This window comes from Panthera pardus, unplaced genomic scaffold (assembly GCF_024362965.1).
Source record: "Panthera pardus isolate Hobbes unplaced genomic scaffold, ASM2436296v1 HiC_scaffold_3, whole genome shotgun sequence".
In the NCBI taxonomy this organism is placed as follows: domain Eukaryota; kingdom Metazoa; phylum Chordata; class Mammalia; order Carnivora; family Felidae; genus Panthera; species Panthera pardus.
The window spans coordinates 2,171,822-2,183,540 of record NW_026526876.1 but is presented as its reverse complement, the minus strand read 5'-3'; the positions used below and the strand labels follow the sequence as shown (position 1 = coordinate 2,183,540).

The following is an 11,719-nucleotide window of genomic DNA, read 5'->3' as shown; positions in this document are numbered from 1 at the left end:
GACATCTGGGGGGTGTGTGTGTTGGGGGGGGGGGGGACATTGGGAAGCAGGGGATGGGCTGGGGGTACCAGGTCCAGGGGGTGGGTGGTAGAGGGGCTCCAGGGAGCGGGGTGACTCAGCAGGGAGTGAACTCCCCAGTAATCTACCCCTGACAGGCCTAATGAGACGCAGGTGGTCCCCTGGCCCGGGCCCCACATCCCCTGGCCCCCCTGACCATGAAAGCAGATGCTGGTTCAGAGCCGGGGAGGGGTGAGGGGGGCTCTGCAGCTACAGGGGGCGGGGCCAGGGCGGCTGGCCAGGGCCCAGCACATAACTCTGGGCGGGTGCAGTCTGGGGCGCAGTCTGGGGCAGCAGACACCCAGCCGCTCCGAGCTGAACTGGCAGCATGAAGGTACCGGGCCCGGGGCAGGGGACTCACGGCACCGGGGGCCCGAGCCCCCTTGGGGGAAGAGGGCCCTTACCAGAGAGGGGGCTATGAAGGCACAGGACATTCCTGTGATCCAGGGGAGACTCTTAAGCTGTGAGGCCCCGGGCCTGTCCCAGAGCGTGGTGTTCCTCTGGCGGGGAAAGAGGGGCCAGAGGGGGAAGGCAAGGGGCTCCTGGCAGGGGGTGGTCTGCTTGAGGGACCGGTGCAGAGAACGCAAGGAGCTCTGGGGCTGGTTGCGGGGGGTGGGGGTGGGGGGGGGCTGCAGTGAGGTGACCCTGTCGTCCTGTCCCAGGCCCTCCTGGCCCTGCCGCTGCTGCTGCTTCTCTCCACACCCCCCTGCGCCCCCCAGGCCTCTGGGATCCGGGGAGACGGTAAGCAGCCCGGCCAGCAGGCTGGGCGAGGAGAGAGTACTCTGAGCCGTCATTTCTGGGAGCCGGGATGCCATCCCCTCCTCTACAGCACGGGGCAGGTGGAGGTGATCTTTGAGCATCCCCCCTGCCCCACCCCGGAAGAAATGCCGTGATTGCTTGTGCCCCTAGGAACGGGGGCAAGCTGCGGGGTGCCGGGTATGCCTTGGTCTCCTCTCCTCACCCTCCCCGCCCCTGCCCCCAGCTCTGGAGAAGTTTTGCCTTCAGCAGCCCCTGGACTGCGATGACATCTACGCCCAGGGCTACCAGGAGGACGGCGTGTACCTCATCTACCCCTCGGGCCCCAGCGTGCCCGTGCCTGTCTTCTGTGACATGACCACCGGGGGCGGCAAGTGGACGGTGAGTGGGAGGAAGGAACGGAGGCCAGGTTCTTGCCCCGGCTGCGTGACCGAGCTTCACCTCCGGGAGCTTCGGTTTTGTCATCTCTAATGGGGTCATGATATCCGCGGTGTAGCTTGTGAGGCGCCGCCAACACTGAATTCCAGGTGCCTGAGGCAGGCTAGTGCCTGTATCCTCACAATAATCCTGGGAGAAAGGTACCTTCTATAGAGGAACTGGAGCCCAGAGAGGTGAAGTCATTTGCCCAAAGTCACACAGCCCACACTGGAACTCACTGCCAGCTGCCTGAACTCTAGAACGACTTACTCCCCCTCTTAACCCTTCCCTGGCACTCGGGAGCTGCTCACCGAGGGGCCTGGTGCCAGCGTGTGCCTCGTGTTAGGTCCCAGTCTGGTCCTTTAACGAAGCCCCTCAGCACCACAGGGTCCGTGCCTGCGTGAGGCCCCCACCCCCTGGACTCTTGATCGTCCAGGCCTGTCCTCTGTGCTCCAGGTTTTCCAGAAGAGATTCAATGGCTCCGTGAGTTTTTTCCGGGGCTGGAATGACTACAAGCTGGGCTTTGGCCGTGCCGACGGGGAGTACTGGCTGGGTAAGGCGGGGGCAGGGGCGTCCGGTGGGCTGGGGGCCGCCCTGAGCCAGAGCTTTGCTGAGCAGCTGCCCCTCCCCCCACCCCCACCCCCTACCCAGGGCTGCAGAACCTGCACCTCCTGACGCTGAAGCAGAAGTACGAGCTACGAGTGGACCTGGAGGACTTTGAGAACAACACGGCCTCGGCCAAGTACGCCGAATTCTCCATCTCGCCCAACGCGGTCAGTGCTGAGGAGGATGGCTACACCCTCTACGTGGCAGGCTTCGAGGACGGCGGGGCAGGTACCCCCTGCTGCCGCCCTAACAAGGGGCTGTGGGGGGGGGGGAGGCGGGGAGAAGGCAGGGCTGGCACTGCCCAGCTGGCTCCCAGCCCCTTCTGGGCCCCTCCCTCCCCGCTTGGCCCGAAAGGGCCCTGCTGGCTCCCACCCAGCTTGGGCCTCGGCCCTGGGACAAGCCGCGTCCCCTCACTCCAGGCAGCGCTGCGGGGAGCAGCTGTTTCCCTTCACTGCAGGAGCACAGCTACCCAACAGAGGACTCAGGGAGGGTGCCCCGTCCCGCCAGGCTGCCACGTGACGCCTCGCGTAGCGTCCCCCGTCCCCGCCATCCCCGTCCCTGCCAGCACGGGGCCCTGCACCCCGCCTCAGTGGCCCCATCCCTCCTCCCCTCCGCCAGGCGACTCCCTGTCCTACCACAGCGGCCAGAAATTCTCCACCTTCGACCGGGACCAGGACCTCTTTGTGCAGAACTGTGCAGCCCTCTCCTCGGGAGCCTTCTGGTTCCGCAGCTGCCACTTCGCCAACCTCAACGGCTTCTACCTGGGCGGCTCCCACCTCTCCTATGCTAATGGCATCAACTGGGCCCAGTGGAAGGGCTTCTACTACTCCCTCAAGCGCACCGAGATGAAAATCCGCCGGGCCTGAGGGGCTGGCCCCTGTCAGGCCCCGAGTTCCCCCTCCTAGCTGCTCCAGGTTTCCATGAGTGCTCCCTCTGCGCCCTGGCCTCACCCCTGCCTACTGCTCTCTTAGCACCTGCTTCTCACAGGGGATCTCGCGGCTCTCGCCCCAGCGGATCCCGTCGCCCCCAGGGTGTCCATCTCCAGGCCAGGCCTCTGTTCCCTTCGTCACAGGCCACGCGGCCAGCAGCTGACCCAGGCCTCCTCCGAAAGGCGCGGCCGTCCCGGCCCAGACCTGACTGGGCTCCGCGAGACTCTTCCTTGCCTCTGCCCTACCCCAAAGGCCGAACCGCTCTCCTCGGCTGTGGGCTTCCGCATTCCACCTCAGCCAGCTTCCTCACCGCGGGCTCCTCGGTCTGGAGCCACCCTAGTGTGCTAGACTGAGCTGGCGTAGCCTGACCGATACCCACGGCGTGAGCCAGGCTACCCACGTGTGGCCACTGCCGCCACAGCCCGGCGCTCCCCGCACCGTTCCGAGTATCTCCGTCCTCCGCTTCCCTCCCACCGACTCATCCCCCAACGGTGAGCACCATGGACCCCCAGCCCCATCTCACTGTCATACTCAGCTTCCCCTACCTGCCTGTCCCGGCCCCCAGAGCCCAATGCCAAAACTGTATTTCAGCACAGTTACCGCATGCCACTCGAAAACAGGTACAACCACGGTAGGCATAGACACAAGGTCCCCCACCCACCCCAGGGTTGAGGTTTGACCACATGAGGGGGCAGAGGACCACCTCCTGTGGGGCTGGAAGCAGGTGGGGAGTGAAGATCTCAATAAACCTCAGGATCTGAATGAACTGGTTTTGGCTGTTGTGCATGCAAGTGTTGTCTGCTCGGCCCCCAAACATGGGGGGACCCAGCTCCCCCTTGCTCCCCTACTTATGACACCCTGCTCTCAACTCCAAAAAGACACCTAGAGTTAGGCACTAAAGGGAACCTTATATTTCACAGGCCTCATTTTGATGGCAAAAAGACTGTGTAATAATATTAATATAATAATAATAATAATAATAATAATAATAAAAATACAATACTGAAAAGGATCGCTCAAGGAGTAGAGGTTTCCTGATCCTTCCATGGCTTGGTGGTGGCTCAGGTGGCTGCTTAAGGCTGCAGAGTGTGTCTGAGATGAACCTGCAGAATAATCTAGCCAAGCTTCTGCTGCTGGGCCCAAGGCTCCAGCCCTTGGAGACGTTTCTGTGAGTCTTGTAGCTGGGTCTGCCCCCCGCAGCAAGGCACGGGCCGTGGGCCTCAGGGCTCCTGGAGGTCAGGCAGGTCAGCCAGCAGCATTGGGGAGTCCATCTGGATCTCACGCTGCAGGGACTCAATGTCGGCAGGGTTCATGCCATGGCCCTCCAGCCAGTCAGCAAGCAGGGAGGCCGAGAGTGAGGCCGAGTCTGCCTGGCTGCGGGGATAAGGGAAGCAGGGAGAGTGGAGGGGAAAGGCACTGTTAGCCTAGGCTGGCTCCCTGCCCATCCCACAGGCGAGCTCCTCCCCCAACAGGAAACCCTACCCACAGCCCATTCCAGAAGCTCGGTCCTGCCATCTTACCCATCCTGTGGCCCGTCAGCCACGCCCATGTCGAAAGACTGGTTTAGGAATTCCTCCAGGTCAAAGCCAACACCATAGCCGGCCCCACTGCCCTTCGGAGTGCCCGAGAAGACCGGGGGCAAGGGGTCCTCCACCTGCAACGGATGATGGCAGGTTACGACACAGGCACCATCAAGAGCGGACAGACGTCTACATAAGTCCGTCCTGATGCTGCCGGCGACTCTGCCTGGACGCCTGTGGGAGATGACAGCACCACCCTTGACAATCCTTGACAATCATCGAGTGCTAATTAGGGACCAGCTTGGTCCAAGCCCTCTTCCCAGGAAGCATCTTATTTGTCCCCCGACAGCCTGCTTGTTGGCATTACGCTTCGTCTAAGAGCAAGAGCACAAGTTCAGAGATAAGCCCCATCTGCCACTCAGTTTTCATGGAATAAAGATACACCAAAGACTCTCCTATCCCCCATCCCCACCAAACAGCAAGGACTCCCCAGACCCATCTTCCCTGGGCCCAGATCCAGGAGAGCCCACAGCCCGGGCCTCGCCTCTCACCTGTGACTTGGACAACTGCTGGGTCACCAGGTTGACATCGGGCGATTCTGAGGTGGAGGGTTGAGGGGCCCCTCCGGGGTCTGGAGGGGGCGGGCCAGATGGGAAGTAAGGCAGAACACCTACGGAGCCGGGGCCAGGCAGCCCAGCGGGTGGCACAAGCGACTGGGGAGCCAGGAGGCTAGAGGCGGCATTCTGGAGTGGAGCAGGGCCAGGGACGGGCCCCGGAGGGCTGGCAGGGTGGGGAGCAGGGCCAGGGGGTGGGCAAGCAGGCTGCGGTGGGGGGCCAGAGGTGGAGCCTGCAGGTTGCGGTGGGGGGCCAGCCGGAGGACTGGTGGGCTGGGCTGGGGTGGGGGCCGGGACTGGGGCGTGGGGCGGGGCCGGTGTGGGGGCCGGGGGCCGGGCCATGCGAGTCCAGCGCTCCAACAGGCTGCGATCATTGTCACTGAGCACCAGCCCAGCCAGGGGATCAGTGGAGGGACCCCCAGAGGCCCCGGCCCCCCGCTCCTTGCGCTCCCGCTCCTGCCGCCGCTTCTCCCGCTCCTTGGCTCGCTCCTGCCGCCTCCGCCGCTTCTCCTCCCGCTCCCGCTGGCGCTCCTGGGCTGTCACCGGCTTCCGAGGCTCAGGAGCTTCCAGAGGAGCACTGGGGCCATCTGCAGAGAAGTTGGCAGGGGGAGGGTAAGAGTCTGTGGCCTGTCCAAGCTGGGAGTACCCCCTCTGCAGCCCCACTCCCTGGCCAGCCGCTGCCTCCACAAGGCACCTCGGAGTCGGCTCCGCAAGGACTTGAGCAGGGCAGCTTTGAGGGCCGCCTTGGTGTTGTCTGAGATGGCGCCCTCTTTCTTCGGAGGGGCTGGTTCACTGGCGGGCAGGGGTGGCTGCAGGGTCAGATCGATAGTGTCAGGTGCCGGGCCCGGACACGGCGGCGGGGCTGGCGGAGGGGACTCCATGGCACAGTCCCCGCTGGGAGCCCAGGGGCTGGGCATCTCAACGTCGGGGCAGCCAGGCTCACTGGCCACAGGCTGCAGGGAAGGCTGGAAGCGGATCTGCTGGCGGATGCCCTCGCGTCGCGCGTGGAAGTCCTCAATCTCAGCCACGATGGCCTCTTTAATGCGCTCCCGGGTGAGGGCTTCACGGTCAAAGGCGAAATCAAAAGGCGGGGCGCAGTCGGGCTCATCATCAGGATCGTGGTACTTGGCCAGGAAGGGGTGGCGAAGGGCAGCAGCTGCGGAGATGCGGGCGCTGGGCTCAAAACGCAGCATGCGCCCCAACAGTGAGAGGGCCTGGCGGTCAGCGCCCGGGTACACTGTCTCCCAGGGCACGGGCTGACGTGGCGGCAGGCTCTGGATATAGGCCCGCACCCTCTCGGCCCCGACGGCCTGAATCACGGCCGGCGATGGAGTACCCAGCACCATCATGATCAGCTGCAGTTGGTGCACATAATTTTTGCCTGGGAAGAGCTGGCGCCGGGCCAGCATCTCACCAAAGATGCAGCCCACAGACCACAGGTCGATGGCCTGCGTGTACTCATGCAGTGAGAGCATGAGCTCAGGAGCACGGTACCAGCGCGTGGCCACATACTCAGTCATAAAGTACTGGTGCTCAGCCGGCGAGGTGCACAGGCCGCGGGCCATGCCGAAGTCACCGATCTTGAGCTCACAATTCTCATTCACCAACAGGTTGGAGGGCTTGAGGTCGCGGTGGATGACCTGAGCCGAGTGCATGTACTTGAGGCCCCGAAGCAGCTGGTACAGGAAGTAGCGCACGTGCTCCAGAGTGAGTGGCTGGGAGGAATGGATGATCTGGTGCAGGTCGCTCTCCATCAGGTCCAGGACCACGTAGCTAGAGGGGGCAAGAAAGACGGGCATGGCTGCCTCGCCGGCGCGGCAGCCCCAGCCTGAGCCTCACTACTCCCTCCCAGCGCGACAGGTAATGGCCTCATCCTTGCACTCTGCAGGGGCCAATGGCATGGTATGAAGAGTCAGGATCTTCTCCAACTCTTCCATAACCTCAAGTGAAGTTAAATCATTTTTCTGTCTAGATCCAGTTTCCCCAGGGTTGGACTAAACCAGGGCTGGCCGACAGGTCTAGTTTGGGGGCCGTCTCCACTGTTTGGTGTGGCTGCTTGAAAGACTATGTGAAAACTGCGCAGGCTTGCCCAGGTTTTGTTAAGAAAGTGCTCTGTGATTGACCAGTGATATCTGCTATGAGAACAAAAGGGTGACGTTATCTCACGAAGGTCCCACGTCTCCCATCCCACATACCGAGATTTCATAAAACCGTAACGTCTGTACTCTTCACGAGTAATCACGGTTGTCCTGGGCAAAAGCCTAAGGGACACTGGTCCTGGAATCACGGGACATTTCCCAGCCTGCCTTCAGCTGCCCTTCGGAAACTTCAGCAACATGGCCCCGGCCTTCAGAAAAGGTCCCGCCTCTGCCTTTCTCTCCCATCCCTGCTCCTTACACAGATTTGAACTCCCCGTAGGGCACCGTGGGCCTCAAGATGTCCTTGATGGCGATGATGTTGTCGTGCTTGAAGTGTTTGAGGATCTTCAGCTCCCTGAGGGTCCGCTTGGCATTGGTAACCACGTCAAAAGCATTAGGGATCTTCTTAATGGCCACCTGCTGGCCTGGGGAGCAGGGAAAAGGAAGATACCATGACGTACCTTAGAGTGGCTGCAGACTGGCAAAAGGCCACTCTCAGCATCTCCCGTCTATTTTTTTTTTTTTTTTTTTAGTGTTTTATTTATTTTTGAGAGAGTGTGTGCAAAGGTGGGGGAGAGGCAGAGAGGGGGACAGAGGATCTGAAGCAGGCTCTGGCTTTTAGCACACGACCCTGTGCGGGGCTCCAGCTCACAAAACCGCGAGGTCATGATCTGAGCTGAACCCACTGAGCCACCCAGGCCCCCCAACATCTCCCTTCTAGAATGCGGTTACCATATACTGAATAACAACTACCCTATAACAAGAACCTACTATGTGCCAAGCCTTGTCCTAAGCACACATTATCAGATTTCCCCTTCACATCTATCCTGAGACAGATACTAGTAGTTCAATGTTGGACATGATAACCCCCCATAGTAACCTAGTTACCTGCTAGTAACTAGCTAGTTGTGCAGCTAATCAGTAGCAGAGCCTTGACTCTAAATAACCTGTGCTCGTTCTCCCTACCTACACTCTCTCTCCATCTCAGACCTCACCCATCCCACCACCAATTCCTTGCGCCAGTCTCTGGCTCCGGAACACTCTTCTCTTTTAGAAACCAAAGATGGGATCTCCATTCTGGTCTAACTGGTATTGTCATTTTTTTTTTTTTTTTTTCTAAAGAAATAGGCAAAACCACCAATGGCAGCTCCCGAGAACTGTGCCCAACACAGAGCCTGGCACCCCAGAAGACACTTCATCGGTATTTGTTGCCTTCAGCCAGAATGTAGATCCCAGCTTTCCTGGCTGTTTGAGATGGAGCAGGTTTCTCACTCTCTAGGGAACCGGCTTCCAGATCTGCAAGCGGTTCACGATAGGGAAGCTCACCGGTGAGACGTCGGCGCGCTGAGGACACCACCCCATAGGCCCCGTTGCCTATGGTCTCAATGATCTCGTACTCGTCCCCCACGTCAAAGGTCACATCGAAGGAGCGCGCTTTCAGCAGGGCCAGGTTCTTGGCCGCTACACAGGCAGCGGTGTTGGTGGGTTCCGCCTTCACCGGCCCGGGCGGCTCCCCAGAGCCGTCCTCGCCTTCTTCCTCCTTCAGGGGTTCGGCCATGGCTTCTGTGCGGAGACGCTGGTGAGGAGGGGCCCGCCGCCCTCCCAGGCCTCAGTTTCCCCTCTATGAGGCTGGGGAGCAGTACCAGGGAGTTACCAAGTTCCCCAAGCCGACGGGGGCCAGGTAGGGAGCGAAAGAGAGCGGCTGGCACGCAGTCGTCGTCCCACACCCGGACTTGGAACCCAGAGCTCAGGTCCGGGGTGGAACGCAGGGTGGGAGGTGGGGGAGGCGCCGCCAGGCGCGGTCCAGGAAGAAAGGGAGGGGCGGGGCACTTCGCTTTTCTCGGTCAACACTCACCGAATGGCGCCCCACTCCGACACCTCCTCGGGGCCTTCGGAGGTCGCCGGTGCCCCCTGCCTCCCCGGTCTCCCGTCCCCCGTGGAGGGGTACTAAAAGAGTCGCTCGCTCACTTGTTTAAGGCCGCCGCCACCACCTCAGCGTCGTGCTCTGCCCAGCCGGTCCCCCCGCCCCGCCTCCCAAGACCACGCTCCCTCCAGCCTCTAGCCAATCGCTGGGCGGTCTCTGAGGAGGTTCCCACCCCTTCTACTGGCTGCGTCCAATCCGAACCCACCTGCAGAGGAAGCCACGCCTCCGCCCGCGCGCGCGCGCCGCTGTCCAGCTTGCCCGAGGGAGCCGCCCAAAGGGCTCTCGGCGCTTCGCAGGGGTGCACCCTCCGCCCAGCGCCGTCTTCTGACGCATGCGCAGTAGTAGCCCCGGGCGCCGCGTGAATGGAAGGCAACGTCCCCGTGCGTGCGCGCGCACTGCCATCCGGCGCTTTGCTCGCTAGTCACCTCTGGTCCCGGGAGCTGGAAGGGCTGAGGTGCGTGGATCTGTCACCTTCTCGGTCGGCTCATGAAATCACCCTTCTTAGGCCCCTTTCCCTCTATCAGTCCCCATCGCCCGAGGAATTATGCACCACCCCCTCATTTTCCCGATCGGCTGGGAGCTCGGCTCTTGGTAATGCGCCACCAAAACTATAGGGTTGATCCGACGCGTCCAACCACAGAGACCCTGGGCCTCTGGGATTCTAGAGCGGCCGGCCTGAAGCCGCCACTGACTTCCGGTGGTTGGTCGTCCGCCCAGCTTCCGGAGTCCCCGGGCGTCCGCTCGGGTTTTCCCGGCCTCCTGCGTGTTCTCTCCGTCGGTGGTTCTGCGGTGGTCTCCGCTCTTTGGGCTGCGGCGGAGCTGAGGGGGAGAGCGAGCGGGGCGTCCAGCCTCTACCCCTCCGCGGAGCCCGCGGGTCAGCCGAGCCCAGAGAGGGAGGAAGCAGTACTGGGATCCAGGTGCCCCGCCCCACTCCGGAGCCGGTAGTTCGTTCGTCCGTATAGCAAATACTCATCGAGCACCATCCCTCAAAAGCTCAGTGCGGAGGAGGCAGCGGTGACACGGGGACAAGTATGAACATGGTGGGGAGGAAAGGTTTTCAGGAAGCTCGAGGTAGTGCTGTAAGGAAAAGGGCTTTGGAGTAGGGACTCCAAAGGTGGCTCTTTCCGCGGAGTGAGAAGAGGGAAGGGCTCAGACAACGATATGGAGGCGAGAAGTACAGGATCGCAGGCTCTGCCCTGAATAATGATCAATGACCGGTGGGTGGAACCCCATGGTTAGACTCCGAGTGCCGGGTAGAGAGGGTCTCTTCCTTACCTCACTAACTAGCGGCTGAAAAGTGGATCCAGACCAGAAACGAATTTTGGCAAGCCCTACACTCTTCCTAAAAATTTTGTTTTGTTGGGGCGCCTGGCTGGCCCAGCTGGTAGAGCGTGCCAACTCTTGATCTCAGGGCTCTGAGTTCAAGCCCCACGTAGGGTGTAGAGGCTAAAAAAATAAAATCTTAAAACCTTTGTTTTGTTTATATTCCACACTGTTGTGTTTTGTTTTGTTTTGTTTACTTTTTACGTACAGAAAGTCAGACGTAAGTGTATAGTTCAATCAGTTTTCACAAATTTAACACAACAGTTGTATTGAATTCAGATAAAAAAACTATCAGCTGCTCAGAAGCCCCTTCTCTTTAATGGTGACAGTTCCCCCCCACCCCGCTCCTGCCCCTTGGTAACTCTTCCATACTTTTTTTTTTTAGCACTGAATTTAAAAAAAAAATTTTTTTTTTTAACGTTTATTTATTTTTGAGACACAGAGACACAGCGTGAACGGGGGAGGGGCAGAGAGAGAGGGAGACACAGAATCGGAAGCAAGCTCCAGGCTCTGAGCCATCAGCCCAGAGCGGGACGCAGGGCTCGAACTCACCAACCGTGAGATCGTGACCTGAGCCCAAGTCCGACGCTTAACCGACTGAGCCACCCAGGCGCCCCAGCACTGAATTTTAAGAGGTTTATTGGGATCATACATTAAAATGAAAAAGTAGATACTGCATCTTTTAAAAGTCAAGGAAAAACATACTTGTGTTAGGTCAGCCCCTGGAAAAATAGCTATCTAGTATTCAGACATATAAAGATCCCATCTGGGTCTCCCCAGTTAATTAAGGTTGAACTATGAATTTGTTTCTGGTTTTTCTCACAGCATAACAAAAAACCATATTAACTGTTGCACTGAATATTAATAAACCGTACTTGAGGAAAGGGAACATTTTCTGTCACTGAGGTCTGAAAATAGTACTTGGATGGCCTTTCTTTAGGGGGCACAGTAGACAATCTTCCCTAACTCGAGTATGTCTAATATGAGGCCTGCAGTGACCTTCAGTATAGGTAGAGGGTCATAAAACAGCAAGACACAGAAACTCACGTGGTCAGGGGACTGGGTGGGCATCTGTGTGATGGTCCTGTCTGATTCAGGAAGAAAACAAAGTATCGTAAGAGAGTCATACATAGACTTTAATTACCTCTCTATAAAAACTTCAGCTAGGCTGGGTATACAGTTATAGGCTATTCAACATTCTCTGACAAAAACTGATTCTCATCCACTTTTTTTTTTTTTTTTAATGTTTATTTTTGAGAATGAGAAACAGTGTGAGCTGGGGAGGGACAGAGAGAGAAAGAGACACAGAGAATCGGAAGCGGGCTCCAGGCTCTGAGCTGTCAGCACAGAGCCTGATATGGGGCTCGAACCCACGAACCGTGAGATCACGGCCTGAGCCGAAGTCGGCCCCTTAACCGACTGAGCCACCCGGGTG

The 11,719-nt window shown here is 59.4% G+C and overlaps 2 protein-coding genes across 5 annotated transcripts; one reads left to right on the top strand and one right to left on the bottom strand.

Moving 5' to 3' along the window:
* Nucleotides 1-281: 281 nt before the first annotated feature.
* MFAP4 (microfibril associated protein 4) lies at nucleotides 282-3,531 on the top strand. The gene is made up of 6 exons (XM_053892618.1): nucleotides 282-391; nucleotides 720-798; nucleotides 1,040-1,194; nucleotides 1,687-1,783; nucleotides 1,882-2,064; nucleotides 2,455-3,531. The coding sequence occupies exons 1-6, from the start codon at nucleotides 386-388 to the stop codon at nucleotides 2,700-2,702; spliced, it is 768 nt and encodes a 255-aa protein (XP_053748593.1). The 5' UTR covers nucleotides 282-385; the 3' UTR covers nucleotides 2,703-3,531.
* Nucleotides 3,532-3,653: 122 nt separating this feature from the next.
* On the bottom strand, nucleotides 3,654-10,373 carry MAPK7 (mitogen-activated protein kinase 7). Of its 4 annotated transcripts, none has more exons than XM_053892617.1 (7): nucleotides 9,167-10,373; nucleotides 8,364-8,600; nucleotides 7,297-7,462; nucleotides 5,594-6,672; nucleotides 4,837-5,486; nucleotides 4,286-4,419; nucleotides 3,654-4,139 (listed from the first exon to the last, which is right to left on the bottom strand). In XM_053892617.1, exons 2-7 carry the CDS (start codon nucleotides 8,593-8,595, stop codon nucleotides 3,986-3,988), a joined length of 2,415 nt encoding a protein of 804 aa, XP_053748592.1. In that variant the 5' UTR covers nucleotides 8,596-8,600; nucleotides 9,167-10,373; the 3' UTR covers nucleotides 3,654-3,985. The 4 variants fall into 4 exon arrangements, with proteins under 4 accessions (XP_053748592.1, XP_053748589.1, XP_053748590.1 ...); XM_053892614.1 differs by lacking the exon at nucleotides 9,167-10,373 and adding an exon at nucleotides 8,893-9,077; XM_053892615.1 differs by lacking the exon at nucleotides 9,167-10,373 and adding an exon at nucleotides 8,893-9,077 and having other exon boundaries at nucleotides 8,364-8,597.
* Nucleotides 10,374-11,719: the final 1,346 nt, after the last annotated feature.

Bases quoted from the DNA above. Each gene is read 5' to 3' on its own strand.
- MFAP4 (XM_053892618.1), top strand. The intron at 799-1,039 runs GTAAGCAGCCCG...CCCTGCCCCCAG, and splicing joins CTCTGGGATCCGGGGAGACG to CTCTGGAGAAGTTTTGCCTT. The intron at 1,195-1,686 runs GTGAGTGGGAGG...TCTGTGCTCCAG, and splicing joins CCGGGGGCGGCAAGTGGACG to GTTTTCCAGAAGAGATTCAA.
- MAPK7 (XM_053892617.1), bottom strand. From the start codon at position 8,595: ATGGCCGAACCCCTGAAGGAGGAAGAAGGCGAGGACGGCTCTGGGGAG. The intron at 7,463-8,363 runs GTGAGCTTCCCT...CCTGCTCCCCAG, and splicing joins AGCGCGCCGACGTCTCACCG to GCCAGCAGGTGGCCATTAAG. The intron at 4,420-4,836 runs GTGAGAGGCGAG...CATCCGTTGCAG, and splicing joins AGCAGTTGTCCAAGTCACAG to GTGGAGGACCCCTTGCCCCC.